The following is a 14,010-nucleotide window of genomic DNA, read 5'->3' as shown; positions in this document are numbered from 1 at the left end:
ACATAATGGCCTCTGCCAACACCAAAGCAACCGCCCCGCATCGTCATCTTAATTTCTCGAGCTTCCACGTGCCGACCACACCCTGTCAAACAGCCATCATGTCTAGCCAGAAACAGATTGACCCCAAGAAGCAGCAGGGTATGCTTTTCCTCTCTTGTCCCTGCGAAACCCTGAGAATTTACAAAAGTTGACGCAAGCCCCTCAATCCAGAGCTTCAGCACCAATACACCAACTTCAAGAATACCCTTCAGCAATTAGCCCAAAAGATTGGTGATATTGAGCAAGAGGCAGAAGAACACAAGTGAGTCACTATCCTGGTTATGCGCTGTTCCAGCAGAGTAGGATAATGCTAGGGTTGGATCGGGGGCTACACCACGAGCGGACCAAACCAAGCGATATCTCAACGAATATGCATAAAGCTAACCTTCTAAGACTTGTGATTGAAACCCTCGACCCTCTCCCCGCAGACCGCAAATGTTTCCGCGTGGTGAATGGCGTTTTGGTTGAGCGCACTGTCAAAGATGTGCTTCCTACACTGAAGACCAACTCGGATGGGTTGAAGCAAGTTTTGGAGGACATGCTCAAGCAGTACAAGTCAAAGCAGGGTGAGCTGGATAACTGGAAGGTAAGCGCATATCCTGTTTTGTGGCTATTCCTCAGCCTCAAACCATTTCCGGAGAACTTTACACGAGTAGTGCTGACCTTACTATCCACCTTGCAGAAGAAGAACAACATTCAGGTTGTGCAGCCTTAATGGTATTTCTTTTATCTGTATACTTTCGATTTACGTGTTCCCGGGTGGTGCTATCTAAGTGCAAGAGCAATAGGCTACCGGCGTTACTGGGAACAACAAAAAACTAGACATAATGCAGCGTTGATTTGTGCTTTGATGTCAACCTTGCAAGATTAGCTCCTTGTTTTAGTAAAAAAAAAACAAATACCCATCATGTTTGATTCATGAGTGTTTCAGCTGGGGCTCTCGGACCTCAGTCATGCCATGAGATGGCTGAGTCTGGAGTTTGCAGATATCAGCCCAAGTAAACTTGAAGAAACGGCATAGTTGATGCCTAACTGGAACCATCTAGTCAAGCCTTTAAGACGTGTACAAAATTGGATGTGCTTAAGTACATCGATGTAGGTGCTTGGGATACTTCAGGATGCAAGCCTTGATGCCTGACTAAACAGCAAATAATCAAGGCAATCTATTATGTTGGGCCCTAAAGAACCTAACTTAATGCAATAGCAAAGGAGGCAATGAGGATCTAGATACATGTATGATCCCAGCTTCTAGTGGTAGATCGGTGAGGATAGTAAGACAAGTTGCACACCAGTATATCAATCCGCCGATAGGCCATGTATTTGAATAGTACGTGATTTTATTAGTTCTCTTTCTTTGTCTCCGTCAGTTTATCTTCAAGACATCGGTGTTTTATTTGTGCTTTGTCTTGAAAGGCTGATCCAAGTCCACCGGCGTGAAGTGACCAAAATGACCACAGATCTGCCAGGACCTCTGGTTCGCCAATTGACCTCCCCAGATCCACGCACAACACCTTAACTTTAGCTCTAATCAGAGACGAACCAGAATAAGCGCACTAAATATCCCTAAAGCTCTCTTCCTTACGCGACTTGCGATTTGGAAAGATGGGCTCTCCCCTAATCTAACCCTTCCCGAGGTCATGGCGCGATACCCGCATCAGCTTCACTAGTCCAAAACCCGACTACTTGAGGCGCATATTTAGTGTCGGTACTCTATACAGCGGGTGAGTGGTCGCGTAACTAGACTGCAGTCGAATTTCTGTCCCTAGAAGTGCTCCATGCCATTCCCGAAACACGAGGCTAATTGGTGCTATTGAGTGCATAGAGCCAGCATCTTGCGTTATTGTTAACCCGCCCCCTGGGCTGACGCTATCTTTAACGCTACTGCGAAGTGGCTTGTACCCAGCCAATACAATCCTGTGGACTTTTGGAACCGTCGATTCTGCGCTGCTTGGAACAGATCGCCCGGCATTGTGATCTGACGTGGTCTGACAACAGAGCACGCGAAACATCGGTATTGACGCCCAAGCCGAGGATCCACCGCAACTATCTACACCACTTATAATCATGTCGACCTCTCTTTTAAGGGACGCTGAACTTGACCCTGAGGCGCATTCGGGAGAAGATCAAGATCACATGGACAAGGACCATCACGACGTGCAGGGACACCCGAGCGAGTTCGAGGTGAAGGAGCAGGATAGATGGCTTCCGATTGCAAATGGTAGGTGGCGTCTTGATATTTGGTTCCGATTCACGTCCTTTGCCTTTGCCCTGACCAACTTTCCCCTGCATTTTTTTTTTGGTTCTCCCCCGGTTCTTTTCGTCTCGGGTCCATTTATGCGAGGATCACTTTTCCAGATGCTTTTATCGGACGGTTGATGTAAACAACCTTTCTCAATGGACGGACCTTGATTTTGATGATATCACCCTAAACACCCGATGTCTCCACAACATGTTAATATCATCGATCTTACTCAGTGGCTCGTATTATGAAATTGGCCCTGCCCGAGAACGCCAAGATCGCAAAAGAAGCCAAGGAGTGCATGCAGGAATGTGTGAGCGAGTTCATTTCATTCATCACAAGTGAAGGTGAGTCTGGTTCTTGTTTGATCCAAGTCACGAGACATGCTAATCGGCTATCTTCGCAGCCTCGGAGAAATGCCAACAGGAGAAGCGCAAGACAGTCAACGGCGAAGACATCCTATTTGCTATGACATCGCTTGGATTTGAGAACTACGCTGAAGCCCTCAAGATCTATTTGTCCAAGTACCGCGAGGTAGAGGCCCCCGAAATCCCAGGACCAACTCTAGGACCCTTTTCTAGAACCGAGCCTCGAGCAGTTGTTGGTTCTGAAAGACTAACTTCATCTCAGACTCAATCTGCCCGCGGCGATAACCAGAGGCCCCCAAGCGCTGACTATGGAGCTGGGGGACCCGTCGGTGGCCCTGGTGAACCTGGTCCAGCTCGTCCCATAGGATTCTCCAATGCCGAAGGCGCGAACCATCTGCTGAACGCCAACCTTGACCAGTCCGGGCAAGACGCCTCCGCCTACAGCTATTCCTCCATGGTTGGTCAGCCTCACACTGGTGCAGGCGGCGAGTCATACTAAGGTAGGCAGATCTAATCGAAGCATGTGTGAAGGCATCTTTTGCTCCTTTCCTTGGTGTTCACCTGCAACAGTCTCTTTTCTGTTCGGATGAGTATCTAGAAGAGCTTAACGGCTTGGCTTTTTCATTTGACTCCGGCAGATTAGGGTTTTCACTTGGCTTTCTACTGATTTGCTTTGATTTCGGAGTTTTGCGGCGAATTATAGGCGGAAGAAGGACGTGTATCTACGACAGTGCGAGTAGCAGGAGATCAAGTCTCCAATCTTTGATAATATTGTAGTCAATTCAATATTCTCCTTCCTGTGTGTCTTTATCTATAAAATCTTCATGTTCATGGTATTTGTATTCAGTCAACGTGCCAGTGCAAGCGTCCGAGACCGAAGTCCTGCGGGGCTCCAGAGCTGTTCCACCTCGCGGGGCATCAGATCAGCGCTCTTTCAATCCAATCTACCCAGCATCTTCCTTCAGAATATCCGACGACCCAGTAAATTTACGGACTGTGGAGATTGTTTCGAACGAGACTTTATCAGAATCAGCTTTCAACCTGGAACCTCAAGGTTCTCTAACCATTACGTCATTGGAGAAGCTAGAGAATCACCTCCCACATTCAAGATGAGCACCAGCAACAGAATTCTTCGCGTGGGAATAATTGGGTAAGAATTCCGTTATCCAAGAGCTATACATAGATATTAACGTTCCCCCCAGCTGTGGCGAAATCACCCAAGTTGCCCACATCCCGACTTTCGGGTACCTCTCGGACTACTTCCAAGTCACCTACCTGTGTGATGTCTCCGACAATGCAGTCGAGCACTGTGCCAAGAAGGTCATCGGAGGGACTCCGAAGACCACCCGCAAGGCAGAGGATCTCTGCGCCTCGCCGGACGTAGACATCGTGATGATAGCCAACAGCGACGCCTTCCACGTTCCGCACGCCGTCCTGGGCCTGAGACACGACAAAGTCGTCTTCATCGAGAAACCCATGGCTCTGTCCCTGCAAGATGCGGACCAGCTCATTGAGTTAGAGAAGCAATCTTCCGGAAAGGTCATGGTGGGATATATGCGGCGATATGCGAGTGGGTTCATCGACGCCGTCAAGGAAATAGGAAGCTTTGATCAAGTGTGCTATGCGCGCGTGCGAGATATCGTCGGCCCGAATTCGGATTTTGTTGGTCAGTCTGGGACGTTTCCCAAGGTTTTCTCGGATTATAGAGAAGAGGATGTGAAGGAATTGTCGAGACGGACAAACGAGTTCCTTGAGCAGGCTTTGACGGCGGAATTGGGGATTCCGGTTACGGCTGATACTGCTGCTCAGTGGAGGAACTTGGGAAGTCTTGGTTCGCATGATCTTAGTGCTATGAGAGAGGCTCTTGGCATGCCGACGGCCGTGCTTGGTGCTTCTTTGTGCTCTGCGAGGGGTCCGCCGTTCTGGAGGTAAGTTGTGACTTTGGATCTATTGTCCCGGGCGATATGTTGATGTTGCCTTTTTTTTTTTTATTTCTCCAGTGCCCTTTTCCAATATCCCTCCTTTACTGTGTCTTATGAGTCTGGAATTGATTATGTCCCCCGTTTCGACGCGTCAATTGAGGTCTTTGGTGGGAACAAAACTGTCAAGATCTGCTTTGATTCGCCTTACGTTAAGGGATTGCCTACCACTATGCACATTCGTGAGAAATTGGAAGATGGCTCATTCCGGGAGTCTATGGTTCGGAAGACGTATGAAGATGCTTATACTTTGGAAATGAAGGAGCTTTATACATTTGTTGTTGACGGTAAGCCGGCTAAAACCACTTCGGAGGATGCTAAGAAGGATCTTGAGATCTTCGGTATGATCATGAAGGCAGGCATGGAAGGACAAGCTAGACTTAACAAGGCGGTTCAAAACTAGTTAGTGTTGGTCTTTGGCTCATGTCCTAAGGTAATACAAAGAAAAGTCCTTTTCATATATGAAATCGAGAAGGCAGGCAAATCTCTTAAAAAAGACATCCTAAAAGTCTCCCAAAAGGACGTCCCAAGGCCGCTAACGCGGCCGACTATTCTTGTGTGTACATACTTTCAAACCAGTGTCATAGAGAAGTATCAAACTAGAAAAAAAAAGCCAAAAAGTCATCGCCCGTAGGCGATCTGGAGATCAAATGGCACTCACACTGAGGATGGACAGAGATCCAAGGGGCAATGCGCCAAATGTCGCCAATGACAACCGCTTGGCCAGATGCCCGCCCATCCATTGATACGCACAGGGAAATGCGATTTCTCTTATGAAGTGAAAATCGGAAACCGCGTTCAAAAGTATTCACCCTTTAAATCCATCACGACCTTGTATCTGGCCGGCTTTCCCCCAATGACCCTCCGGACCATACTGTTTAGGAATTCTGGGCCATGCATCTATTCCATCCAAGATAGCGAGTCTGGAAGCTTAGTTAATGTATATTGTATAATAACACCAATGTGCGGGTAACTTACGCCATTCCTCCAGTGAGGTGTGGGTCGATATGGCAGTGGAGGAAGAAGGCCTGTCTGGTTAGCGGTGACTCTGAGAAATCTTACATGGAATGATGCCTTACCCCGGGATTTTGCACTGTTAAATCACCCATATTAACTTATTTAACTTCTTGGTTTTCGAAAAAAGGAAAGGAGAGAAGAGAGGAAGAAAAGCGAGTGCAAAATATACCGTGATAACGAACTGCCAACCAGCTTGGGCCCTGCAAGGCAGGAAGCGTTGTGAAAGTATCTATCTCGTCTATTAGTTCCCAGCAATAGAACAACCACAAGGAAAGATGTATATATCCTACCTCTCATAGGGGGATCGACCAGATTAAACTTCTCGGGGATTTCCTGTTGAGCCTCTGCGACGGACGTCCAGTTGAACTCGCCCGTGCCGACGCCCTTGAACACACAAATCAGGATCAACACAATAAAATATGCACTGATTGGGTGCATTCAAAGTCACTCACGAGAAGATAAACTAGGTTTGAGTGCTTGTGAATTGGATGACCAGGTTGAATAGTCGATTCTTTGCCCGACACCCCAAAGACAACATCCACCCAGGTACCGTTTTTCGTTGCGATAACAAGGTCACTATCTTTGTAGGACTGGGGATTCCATAACGCTGGTTTCTCTGATTCCAGAGACAGACCGTACGAATGGTCTCCATCGAGAGACCATTCCCAGGCTTTTTCAATACGGCCAATGGTGAGAAGATATGTTTGGTCCGCTTGTTCACTAGGTCGACTTGGGATAAGGGGCTTAATCTTGTTTTCATCCAGAATAACCACATCGGTACGCATGCTATTTCCACCGTAGTTGATCGAGGGCTTCCCCACGATGGAAGGGTCACCGTTGAGATAGGAGAAAGTGCCGTACCCGGAAACCTTTTGATTGAGTCCGGCATTGGCTGCTGTGATCAAGTAGTTACCTGGAGTGTTATTCAATTGGACTAGAACCGAATAGCGAGCACCGCTGTTGAGTGACAATGCCTTGAAGTGGGTCCTTGGTCAGTACGATGTTTTTAACTTTGCAGAGGATGAAGTGAGATGGGTAGCATCACACATTAACTTTTGTGGGCACGATGTATCGACCATCAACTTCATATACCCAAAGAGAATGATTATTGATTGAGACTACACTCAGCAGGCGATGTTAGCTTGCTCCTCTTGGAGTTTACTAAGATATAACAACAAACATACCCGTTGGAACAGAGATCGATGCTGAACCGATGAGATTAAGGCTTACCCAACCCTTCTGAGAATCGACCTTGATCACTTCTTCCATTGAATTTGTGGCATTGCATTGGTCAAACAGTGATGGTGGGATTGCGCTGTAGTTATGCTGAGAAAATGTTGTTTGAGCAAAGGTATTTCGAACTGGAAGACATCTTAAATTGAACAAATTGTCAGCTTTGGGATCACCATTTTGAGAGCTACCACATACCCTTTTGCTGTATAGTTCATGCCCTGGAGCAGGGGGATCAGTGCGGCAGGAGTCAGAGTGGTCAAATACGCAGGATCGACGCAGCGCACGCGGCCTTTGCCATTGATCAGGATGGAATCCGTACATCTAGAATTGGTATAAGCTATAAGCTCATTTCCCCCCAATACCTCTCTGAAACTTACATAGTATCCAGATCTGCAGCAACTGCAATATTCCGGAGCTCTTCTGATGTGTTGTGAAACCAATCGGAAATCATCAGTAATTTGGGATCTCGAATTGCGTTGTTGATCTGAGAATGTGCCTGTGAGTCATTTGATATCATAGCAGCCAGATTGGGAGTAATATCTCGCGGTCTGGGTCATGAATACTCAGTCGCCGGCTTGAATAGATAGGTTTTCGATTGGGATAGATTTGAACAAACCTGATGTAGATCGGTCCATACAGGCCATCCATTATTTGTCCTGCGCAATGCGAATGATACCTTCAAAATGTTCGTAAAATAAGACTCGTCACTACAGAAACCTCACTTACCAGTATGTTCCGTATTGAGAAGCAGTGAATTCGGAAACGAATCGTCCGCCAGGGGCAATAGGTCTCTGCGAGACTCCAGGCACACCATCTGACCATGATGTTCCTCTTTGCCTATTTTTGCCTTAGTGATAAGCTAAGTAATTATTGGAGTAGACTCACTCAATGCCATGCCAATGTATCGTGGTGTTAAATGGCAGAAAATTATTCACTGTCACCTCCACCTTGTCGCCCTCATCAAAGACGAGAGGAGGCCCAGGAAATTGGCCATTGATCAAGGCTTGTTGACGGTCAACTCCATCGGGCGCCTTAGTGTCCCATGTCAGATTGAGCTCGAACTTTTTTATCGGGCGAGGTGGAACATGATGTAAAGCAGCACCTAGTCCGATGAAACCAAACAGAAGAGAGGGCTTCATTTCTATCGGATGATTGAGGACCTTCGAAGCTGCACACACATGAAAATATCAGTCCGAACTGAAACAAGGGGATAGTCGAAATATAATTCCATGAAAGGGATAGACATACGCGGGAGGTATGGAGTACGGAGTATGGATCTCTCAAGTCTTGCATTGAACTGCTGCGTGGTGAAGGACGCAGGGGAACAAGTTTAATAGAGCAGTCCACTTCAGCCAGAAATCTTCGCTTGGAAACCATGTATATACCCGGAGTACAAACATTCTAAATTTCTACTCCGTATCTCTCGTCTCATATAACATTATGTCTGTAGATCACTGGGGTGTTGTCCAGGAGTCATTGGCCAAGAGAGAAAAGCTTCGGCAACCCGATACGACCGTCCGCTATAAGGGCCCAATTTCGGGAATGGCTTGGACTTATCTCAAATAGCTCGGAACGGTTCGGGACGCTGAGATTTCTTTGTCTAGACCTTTTTGACATGCAAGAACTTCTTCAGTCGGATTGTCCCCTGGAATCAAATGTTCCCTTCACAAGTAGACCTAACAAGGGATGCAGAGTACTGAATGTCCTTGGGAGATAATGCGAAATAACTCCTGCCCATGTGGGAATTTTATGACTCGAATCCCAAATCAAATGCTGGCCAAGTTGGCAAGTCCGTGCGAAAAAAAAGCAAGTCCATCTATCGCTAAACAATCCATTATCTGATTGGATGTGAATGTCTCACTCGGTAGTCGGCACTTTTTGTTTATATACCGGGGCCCAAATCAGAGAAATCTCAATCAAAGAGGGGAATGGACAACATAATTGATATAGATACGGAGTACTCTGTACTCTATCCTACAACTCTTGTACAACATGGTCTCGCAGATCTTCCGGGGAGGTATAATGTTATGCCGCACCAATAACAGATGAATGGTATGACCCACATACTTCGTATCTTCGTTTTTCCTATCCATTTTGGGTATCTTGAATGCACTGGTCTCCCGGTCATCGTTAATAGTATTTCATGTCTAGGTCTAGTAACGTTATGAATAGGAACGATTTGGATAATGATCCTTAGATACTTTTTAGTCGATCGGTTGATATCGCTGGTTTTCTTTCCTGCTCTTAAGCTGAAGTGAAAGGCTTGATATGGGTAGTTGGGCTTGGGAAAGAGGGTTGATTCATCATTCACGGTGGTCTACCTAGTTTAAAGACTGTTCGGGTACGTGGTTCAGATATTAATTCATTGAGCCTCTGCGTGTGACTGGTGCACAATGAAGCAGAACAAGCAACGAACTGACCTGCTGTGATGTGTAAACTTTTCTTCCCCAAATGAAAATCTTTCGTGATGTCTGTTGCTGGCAAATATTCAAGTGCAAAATAGTTCACAACCGAAGCTAACGTGATCTAGACTTTGCAAAGAATGTTGCGGCTGGGTGGGCGAATGGAGAGAGACCGAGTGATGGACCATGTTCAACGCACCATAGAGAAATTTAACCCTCTTGATGTCCTAAGAGAAGATGTAGATATCCTTGCATCAACTAAGAAAACGATTTACCAAATCCATTGCAACTCCCAAGGAGGAAAATGACCTTGTGCACAAGTTACTACCCTGGCCCAAAGATTTTACATAATCGGCTTCTCCGCATCCACGTGAGTCCCCACCAGAGACCCGGTCCCGCAGTTCCCTCAACTTCCCGACATTTTTGTGTCTTTGATTTTGTTGTTTGTCGCATTATCCTCGGCAATCGTTTCGGAGTTCGCCCATGATGCCTTGAAGTGACCGGTGTTGGTGACTTGAATGATGCAGAATCGTGGCCGATTTGGACGAATGATGTCAACGGTACTCCTGCCATGTCCTCTGTCAATGATAACCCCCCCTCGCCGCTCCCGGTAGATGGAGTGAGCAAGCGCAAACAAGGTAAGCGCTTGGGCAATAAACCCCTGTCTGCCAGATCCTTGTGTTTTTTTTTTTGGATTTTCTAGTCCCTTTTCTTGGTTCTTGGTTATCTTCGCGCGACCAGACCCGCTAACCGGTGACTCAAAAATCTTTTAGGCTCGGCAGCTTGTGTCCACTGCCACCGGCGCAAGGTTCGCTGCGATGCCCGTACCGTCGGAACACCCTGCACCAACTGTCGCGCCTCCGGAAAGGTTGACTGCCGCATACACGAAAAGAAAAAGCGTCTTGCTGTACGCTCAATTCTGGATCCTGTTCCGATCCGATCTCGCCCTCTACCCACATCTGATCCCACTCCAAACCCTGCTCTTGCAGCGGGGACACAACTACCACCAAGTTTCCCAACTGCATTCCAGAGCGGCCATGCTACACCACTATCTGGGGTCCTTCAGCAACACGGATTCCCACAAGGCACGGGGTCGGAGGCATTTGGCCGCCACGGCCCCGATATGGCGCATGCTCACGAAGCACACACGGAGATGGAGCAACATCTCGTTAAATTGATAGATGAAGAGGAATCCGGAAGAAGAGAGATTCAAAGAGGCGTGCGCGCCTTCTATGTCGGACACGAACATTCGAACATGTCATTCTTGTTCCGACAACAACGAGAACAAGATGACGATGTATACCATTTTGCGAGCAACGAAATCCCACGCCGTCAAATAAAGACGGGCCACGATCAGCTTCTTATGGACGCTTTAACACTTCCAGAACCGGCTCTTGCAGATGAACTGGTCCAGGCTTATTTCACATACGTTAATCCGGGGTACCCTATCATCGACGAAGATTTATTCATGTCGCAATACCGGAACCGGGATCCTGCAGATCCTCCGCCAGTTCTACTTCTTCAAGCAATTTTGCTGGTTGGGGCGCATGTGTCTCGTGCAAAAGTAGAGCGAGACGCTCTCAAAGAAATTTTTTTCCGCCGAACCAAGTATCTCTTTGACAACCGCATCGAGCGAAATCGCGATATTCTTGTTCAAGCGGCCCTTCTTTTGACATGGCATTCAGATAGCGCAGATGATGATGTTGCTGCAGATGCTCACTTCTGGGTTGGGGCCGCTGCACGCATCGCCACGGGCCTTGGAATGCATCGTAATCCTGTTTCCAGCAGCTTTGTGACTCGCGATCGGCGAATGTGGCGAAGAGTTTGGTTCATTCTGGTCCAATTTGATGTGTTGATCTCCTTGTCATATGGCCGACCTCAAGCGATGTAAGTTATCTCCAAAGGGCCAATCTACAGCAATTACTAATCAAGTTTCAAACTAGCAACCTTGACGATTCCGACGTGTCTCCTTTGACGCCCGCCGATTTCGAGAATTGCGGACCTCTTGTACAATCAGACTACGTGATGCATTTTACCGAACTTTGTACGATGATCTCGTATCTCATTCGCGATCGATTTGGACTTCGGGCGAGTGAGGAACGGCGAAAGGCCGTTCTTCAAGAGGCTGACGGATCATTGGCAACCTGGTCTCTGAAGCTTCCTGATAATCTTCGGCTCCGCGCATCTGATATGGATCCTTGGTCTGCCATGCTCCATTTGACCTACAACAACTTCCTCATATTGTTGCATCGGCCTCATCCCAGAGCCTCAGCCTATTCCGATGACTATGGCCCTCACGACGCAGAAATTTGCAGTGCAGCTGCGGGGGTTATAGCCTCAATCTTTGAAGAGCTCAGGATGCATGAGCGCTTGAAGTTCCTTTGGTACACTGGCGTCCATACCCTCTTCACGGCTATGATCCAAGTTCGAGTTGAACTCCGTTTCTCCAACCCAGTTCTTGCCATCAATGCCTTACGCCGCTTCGATTCTGCCTCTTACTCGCTGCGCGAGTTGGCTAAATATTGGGTCCACGCCGGCACAATCCTGCGACTCTTCGAGGACTCCAAACGTCTGCAAGAGGATCTTCGGATGGCAACCACCGAACGACCCAAGCCATTCGGTGACCATCATCATGCGCACAAGATGCCCATTGCCTCTCCTGTTCCATCAATTACCATGCAAACCCCCGGACCACTCTCCTTTGGTGTGCCCACCCCTGAATCTACCACCCCTCTCCAACAAACTACCCTCTCACCACAACCCAATCCTCAATTTAATAATTGGATTGCTCCTCTCCGGCTTAATGTTGGCCCGATGGAAAGGAACGATCCTTTCTCAAGCAGCATGCAAGTGGATTCCATCGAGCCAGCTCGCGACTATCCGGACTGGCGACAGCTGTTTGCGTTCGGTGATGTAGACCTACCTCCCCCCGTGGGAGTTGAAGGTCTGCCCGAGCTTGAAGATGAATGGCGACAGATCTACTGGCAGGATGCCCCGATGGCTGATCTTATTCACGATGGGGGATGGATACATAGCTAGCATTGTCTTGCTACCTCTGGTTGATGACTGTATAGAGCTGTCATCCTTTCCATCGCCTACTCCCCACATACCTTTTCTACATTGACGACGAGACGAGCCACGCCAGGGCACGCAGATACACGATACATCTTAGAGACCATGTCAGGCCACAGGCAGGCCCAGCCTATGATACCATGTCACAAACGATCACATCCAACAATAGAGATATCCACGTCATATAATTGCAAATAGTGATGCTCGGATAAAATTAGTTGGGGCCTTTTTTGTATCTCGAATGAATCACCTAGGTAATATCCATGGATGTACGTACGAGAGTATTCCAGATCGCGCCATCTATGCGTTTTTCGCTAATCGCACCGTCCTTGTAACCCGGGAAAGGTTACTGCAATAGATCAGAAATCAAATCTAAGCTCACCCTATGCAGGAATAAATATTTTTTTTTTTGAAATGCAAGATCTAGCCAAACACAAACCGCCGCCAATTATCGGCCAGCATCTGGGCACCGTGCCGCAACTCCCATTCACGTAGCTGACAAACCTGTCGTACCACATCTTCCAGCACCTCATCCATCTGGGCACCCGCAACATGGAGATCACTTTCGATAAGAATTCGATCCTCCGGCAAAGCCTTGACAACATCACCAACCTTCTTCCCGGCAGTACCGGAGAAATTGATAACTTTCGAGAACGAGAAATAAACATCCGACGGATTCGACCGATGTAAAAACTGGCGGATAGGCTCAACAGAACCGGTATAAGAGTGCATGCAAATACGAGGCGGAAATGGCCGATACGGTTTCCCATTTAGGTCGGAAGCTTCAGTGGACCGAGATCCATCCGGCGTCTTATCATCATCACCATCGTCGTCGTCAGATACAGCGCCTTCCGCATCCCGCTGCTTGTCCCTCTTCCGTCGCGATAGCACAACCCGTTCATGCCCTGCCCAGAGCTCCTTCAGCACTTCGAAGACTCCGCCGTGGGCTTGTACGCTATGCAGCGAGACGGCACGGTTCATTTCTCCCGCTAGCTGTAGCTGCGCTTTCAGCACGGTGCGCTGGTGTTCCGGCTTGACGCGGTAATTTGAGAGACGTCGGCCCTCGCGTGAGCCGGGGGTAAGCTGGTCATCTCTGTTTTCAATGTCGGTTGGAATCCATGGACTCGGGAGTCGGAATGACCTGTCCAAGCCTACTTCGCCAACTAGCGCATTCGGGAACTGTTGGAGTCGGTTCCGAGTTTCGGATATTAGTTCTGAGAGGAGCTTGGGGACAGGAAGTAAATCAATGAACGGCTGGTCATCCACTGGAGATGGTGCTAGGACGGTGGCGTAGTGGGCGGATTTGTGCTCGACTGGGTTTTGTCCTGCTGATGGTTGTGCAGTGTCGTCCAGGATTTGGTGCGAGAACCACGGGTGCCAGCCGAAGCAGGGGACTACGCGATCTGCTGTTGATTGGGTTTTCTTTGCTGAGAGTAACACCGCTGTTTGCTGTACGAGATCTTGGTCTTCTCCGCGCGTCGCCATGATTGTCAGTGTTGTCGCCTTCATCTGCGGGATGTCGGCCACTGAGGCCAATGTGTCGGTGGGGTGGCAGTGGGCATCGTGAACACCAATGTCCCAAGGGAAGGGTTCGTTCTCTGGCATGTTTTGGGGGGGGGGGGGTATTCAATGAAGATCAGACCAGAGCTTCCCTAGATTCT

General features: G+C 48.1%; 6 protein-coding genes across 6 annotated transcripts; 4 read left to right on the top strand and 2 right to left on the bottom strand.

The window, feature by feature from the left end:
• Window positions 1–98: 98 nt before the first annotated feature.
• Window positions 99–754, top strand: Pdw03_2573 (Prefoldin; the record flags this gene model as incomplete). The annotated part of the gene is made up of 4 exons (XM_014681827.2): window positions 99–138; window positions 211–301; window positions 433–625; window positions 722–754. The coding sequence occupies 4 exons, from the start codon at window positions 99–101 to the stop codon at window positions 752–754; spliced, it is 357 nt and encodes a 118-aa protein (XP_014537313.2).
• A 1,349-nt stretch (window positions 755–2,103) lies between these two features.
• On the top strand, window positions 2,104–3,160 carry Pdw03_2572 (CCAAT-binding factor complex subunit HapC; the record flags this gene model as incomplete). The annotated part of the gene is made up of 5 exons (XM_066100232.1): window positions 2,104–2,257; window positions 2,515–2,625; window positions 2,685–2,812; window positions 2,909–3,103; window positions 3,155–3,160. The coding sequence occupies 5 exons, from the start codon at window positions 2,104–2,106 to the stop codon at window positions 3,158–3,160; spliced, it is 594 nt and encodes a 197-aa protein (XP_065955632.1).
• A 595-nt stretch (window positions 3,161–3,755) lies between these two features.
• Window positions 3,756–5,028, top strand: Pdw03_2571 (Oxidoreductase, N-terminal; the record flags this gene model as incomplete). Its single annotated transcript, XM_014681825.1, has 3 exons — window positions 3,756–3,796; window positions 3,849–4,574; window positions 4,647–5,028. 3 exons carry the CDS (start codon window positions 3,756–3,758, stop codon window positions 5,026–5,028), a joined length of 1,149 nt encoding a protein of 382 aa, XP_014537311.1.
• A 405-nt stretch (window positions 5,029–5,433) lies between these two features.
• Window positions 5,434–8,014, bottom strand: Pdw03_2570 (Multicopper oxidase, type 2; the record flags this gene model as incomplete). The annotated part of the gene is made up of 13 exons (XM_066100231.1): window positions 5,434–5,548; window positions 5,604–5,653; window positions 5,705–5,718; window positions 5,812–5,871; window positions 5,933–6,026; window positions 6,095–6,616; window positions 6,690–6,760; window positions 6,827–7,014; window positions 7,071–7,196; window positions 7,253–7,423; window positions 7,492–7,551; window positions 7,602–7,712; window positions 7,761–8,014. 13 exons carry the CDS (start codon window positions 8,012–8,014, stop codon window positions 5,434–5,436), a joined length of 1,836 nt encoding a protein of 611 aa, XP_065955631.1.
• Window positions 8,015–9,848: 1,834 nt separating this feature from the next.
• Pdw03_2569 (Acetamidase regulatory protein) lies at window positions 9,849–12,316 on the top strand (the record flags this gene model as incomplete). The annotated part of the gene is made up of 3 exons (XM_014681824.1): window positions 9,849–9,915; window positions 10,051–11,164; window positions 11,221–12,316. The coding sequence occupies 3 exons, from the start codon at window positions 9,849–9,851 to the stop codon at window positions 12,314–12,316; spliced, it is 2,277 nt and encodes a 758-aa protein (XP_014537310.1).
• A 456-nt stretch (window positions 12,317–12,772) lies between these two features.
• Window positions 12,773–13,954, bottom strand: Pdw03_2568 (Cut9 interacting protein Scn1, putative; the record flags this gene model as incomplete). Its single annotated transcript, XM_014681823.1, has 1 exon — window positions 12,773–13,954. One exon carries the CDS (start codon window positions 13,952–13,954, stop codon window positions 12,773–12,775), a length of 1,182 nt encoding a protein of 393 aa, XP_014537309.1.
• Window positions 13,955–14,010: the final 56 nt, after the last annotated feature.

The sequence above is a fragment of the Penicillium digitatum genome, chromosome 1, assembly GCF_016767815.1.
Source record: "Penicillium digitatum chromosome 1, complete sequence".
Taxonomy (NCBI): Eukaryota; Fungi; Ascomycota; class Eurotiomycetes; order Eurotiales; family Aspergillaceae; genus Penicillium; species Penicillium digitatum.
This window is presented reverse-complemented; position numbering and strand designations above follow the sequence as displayed.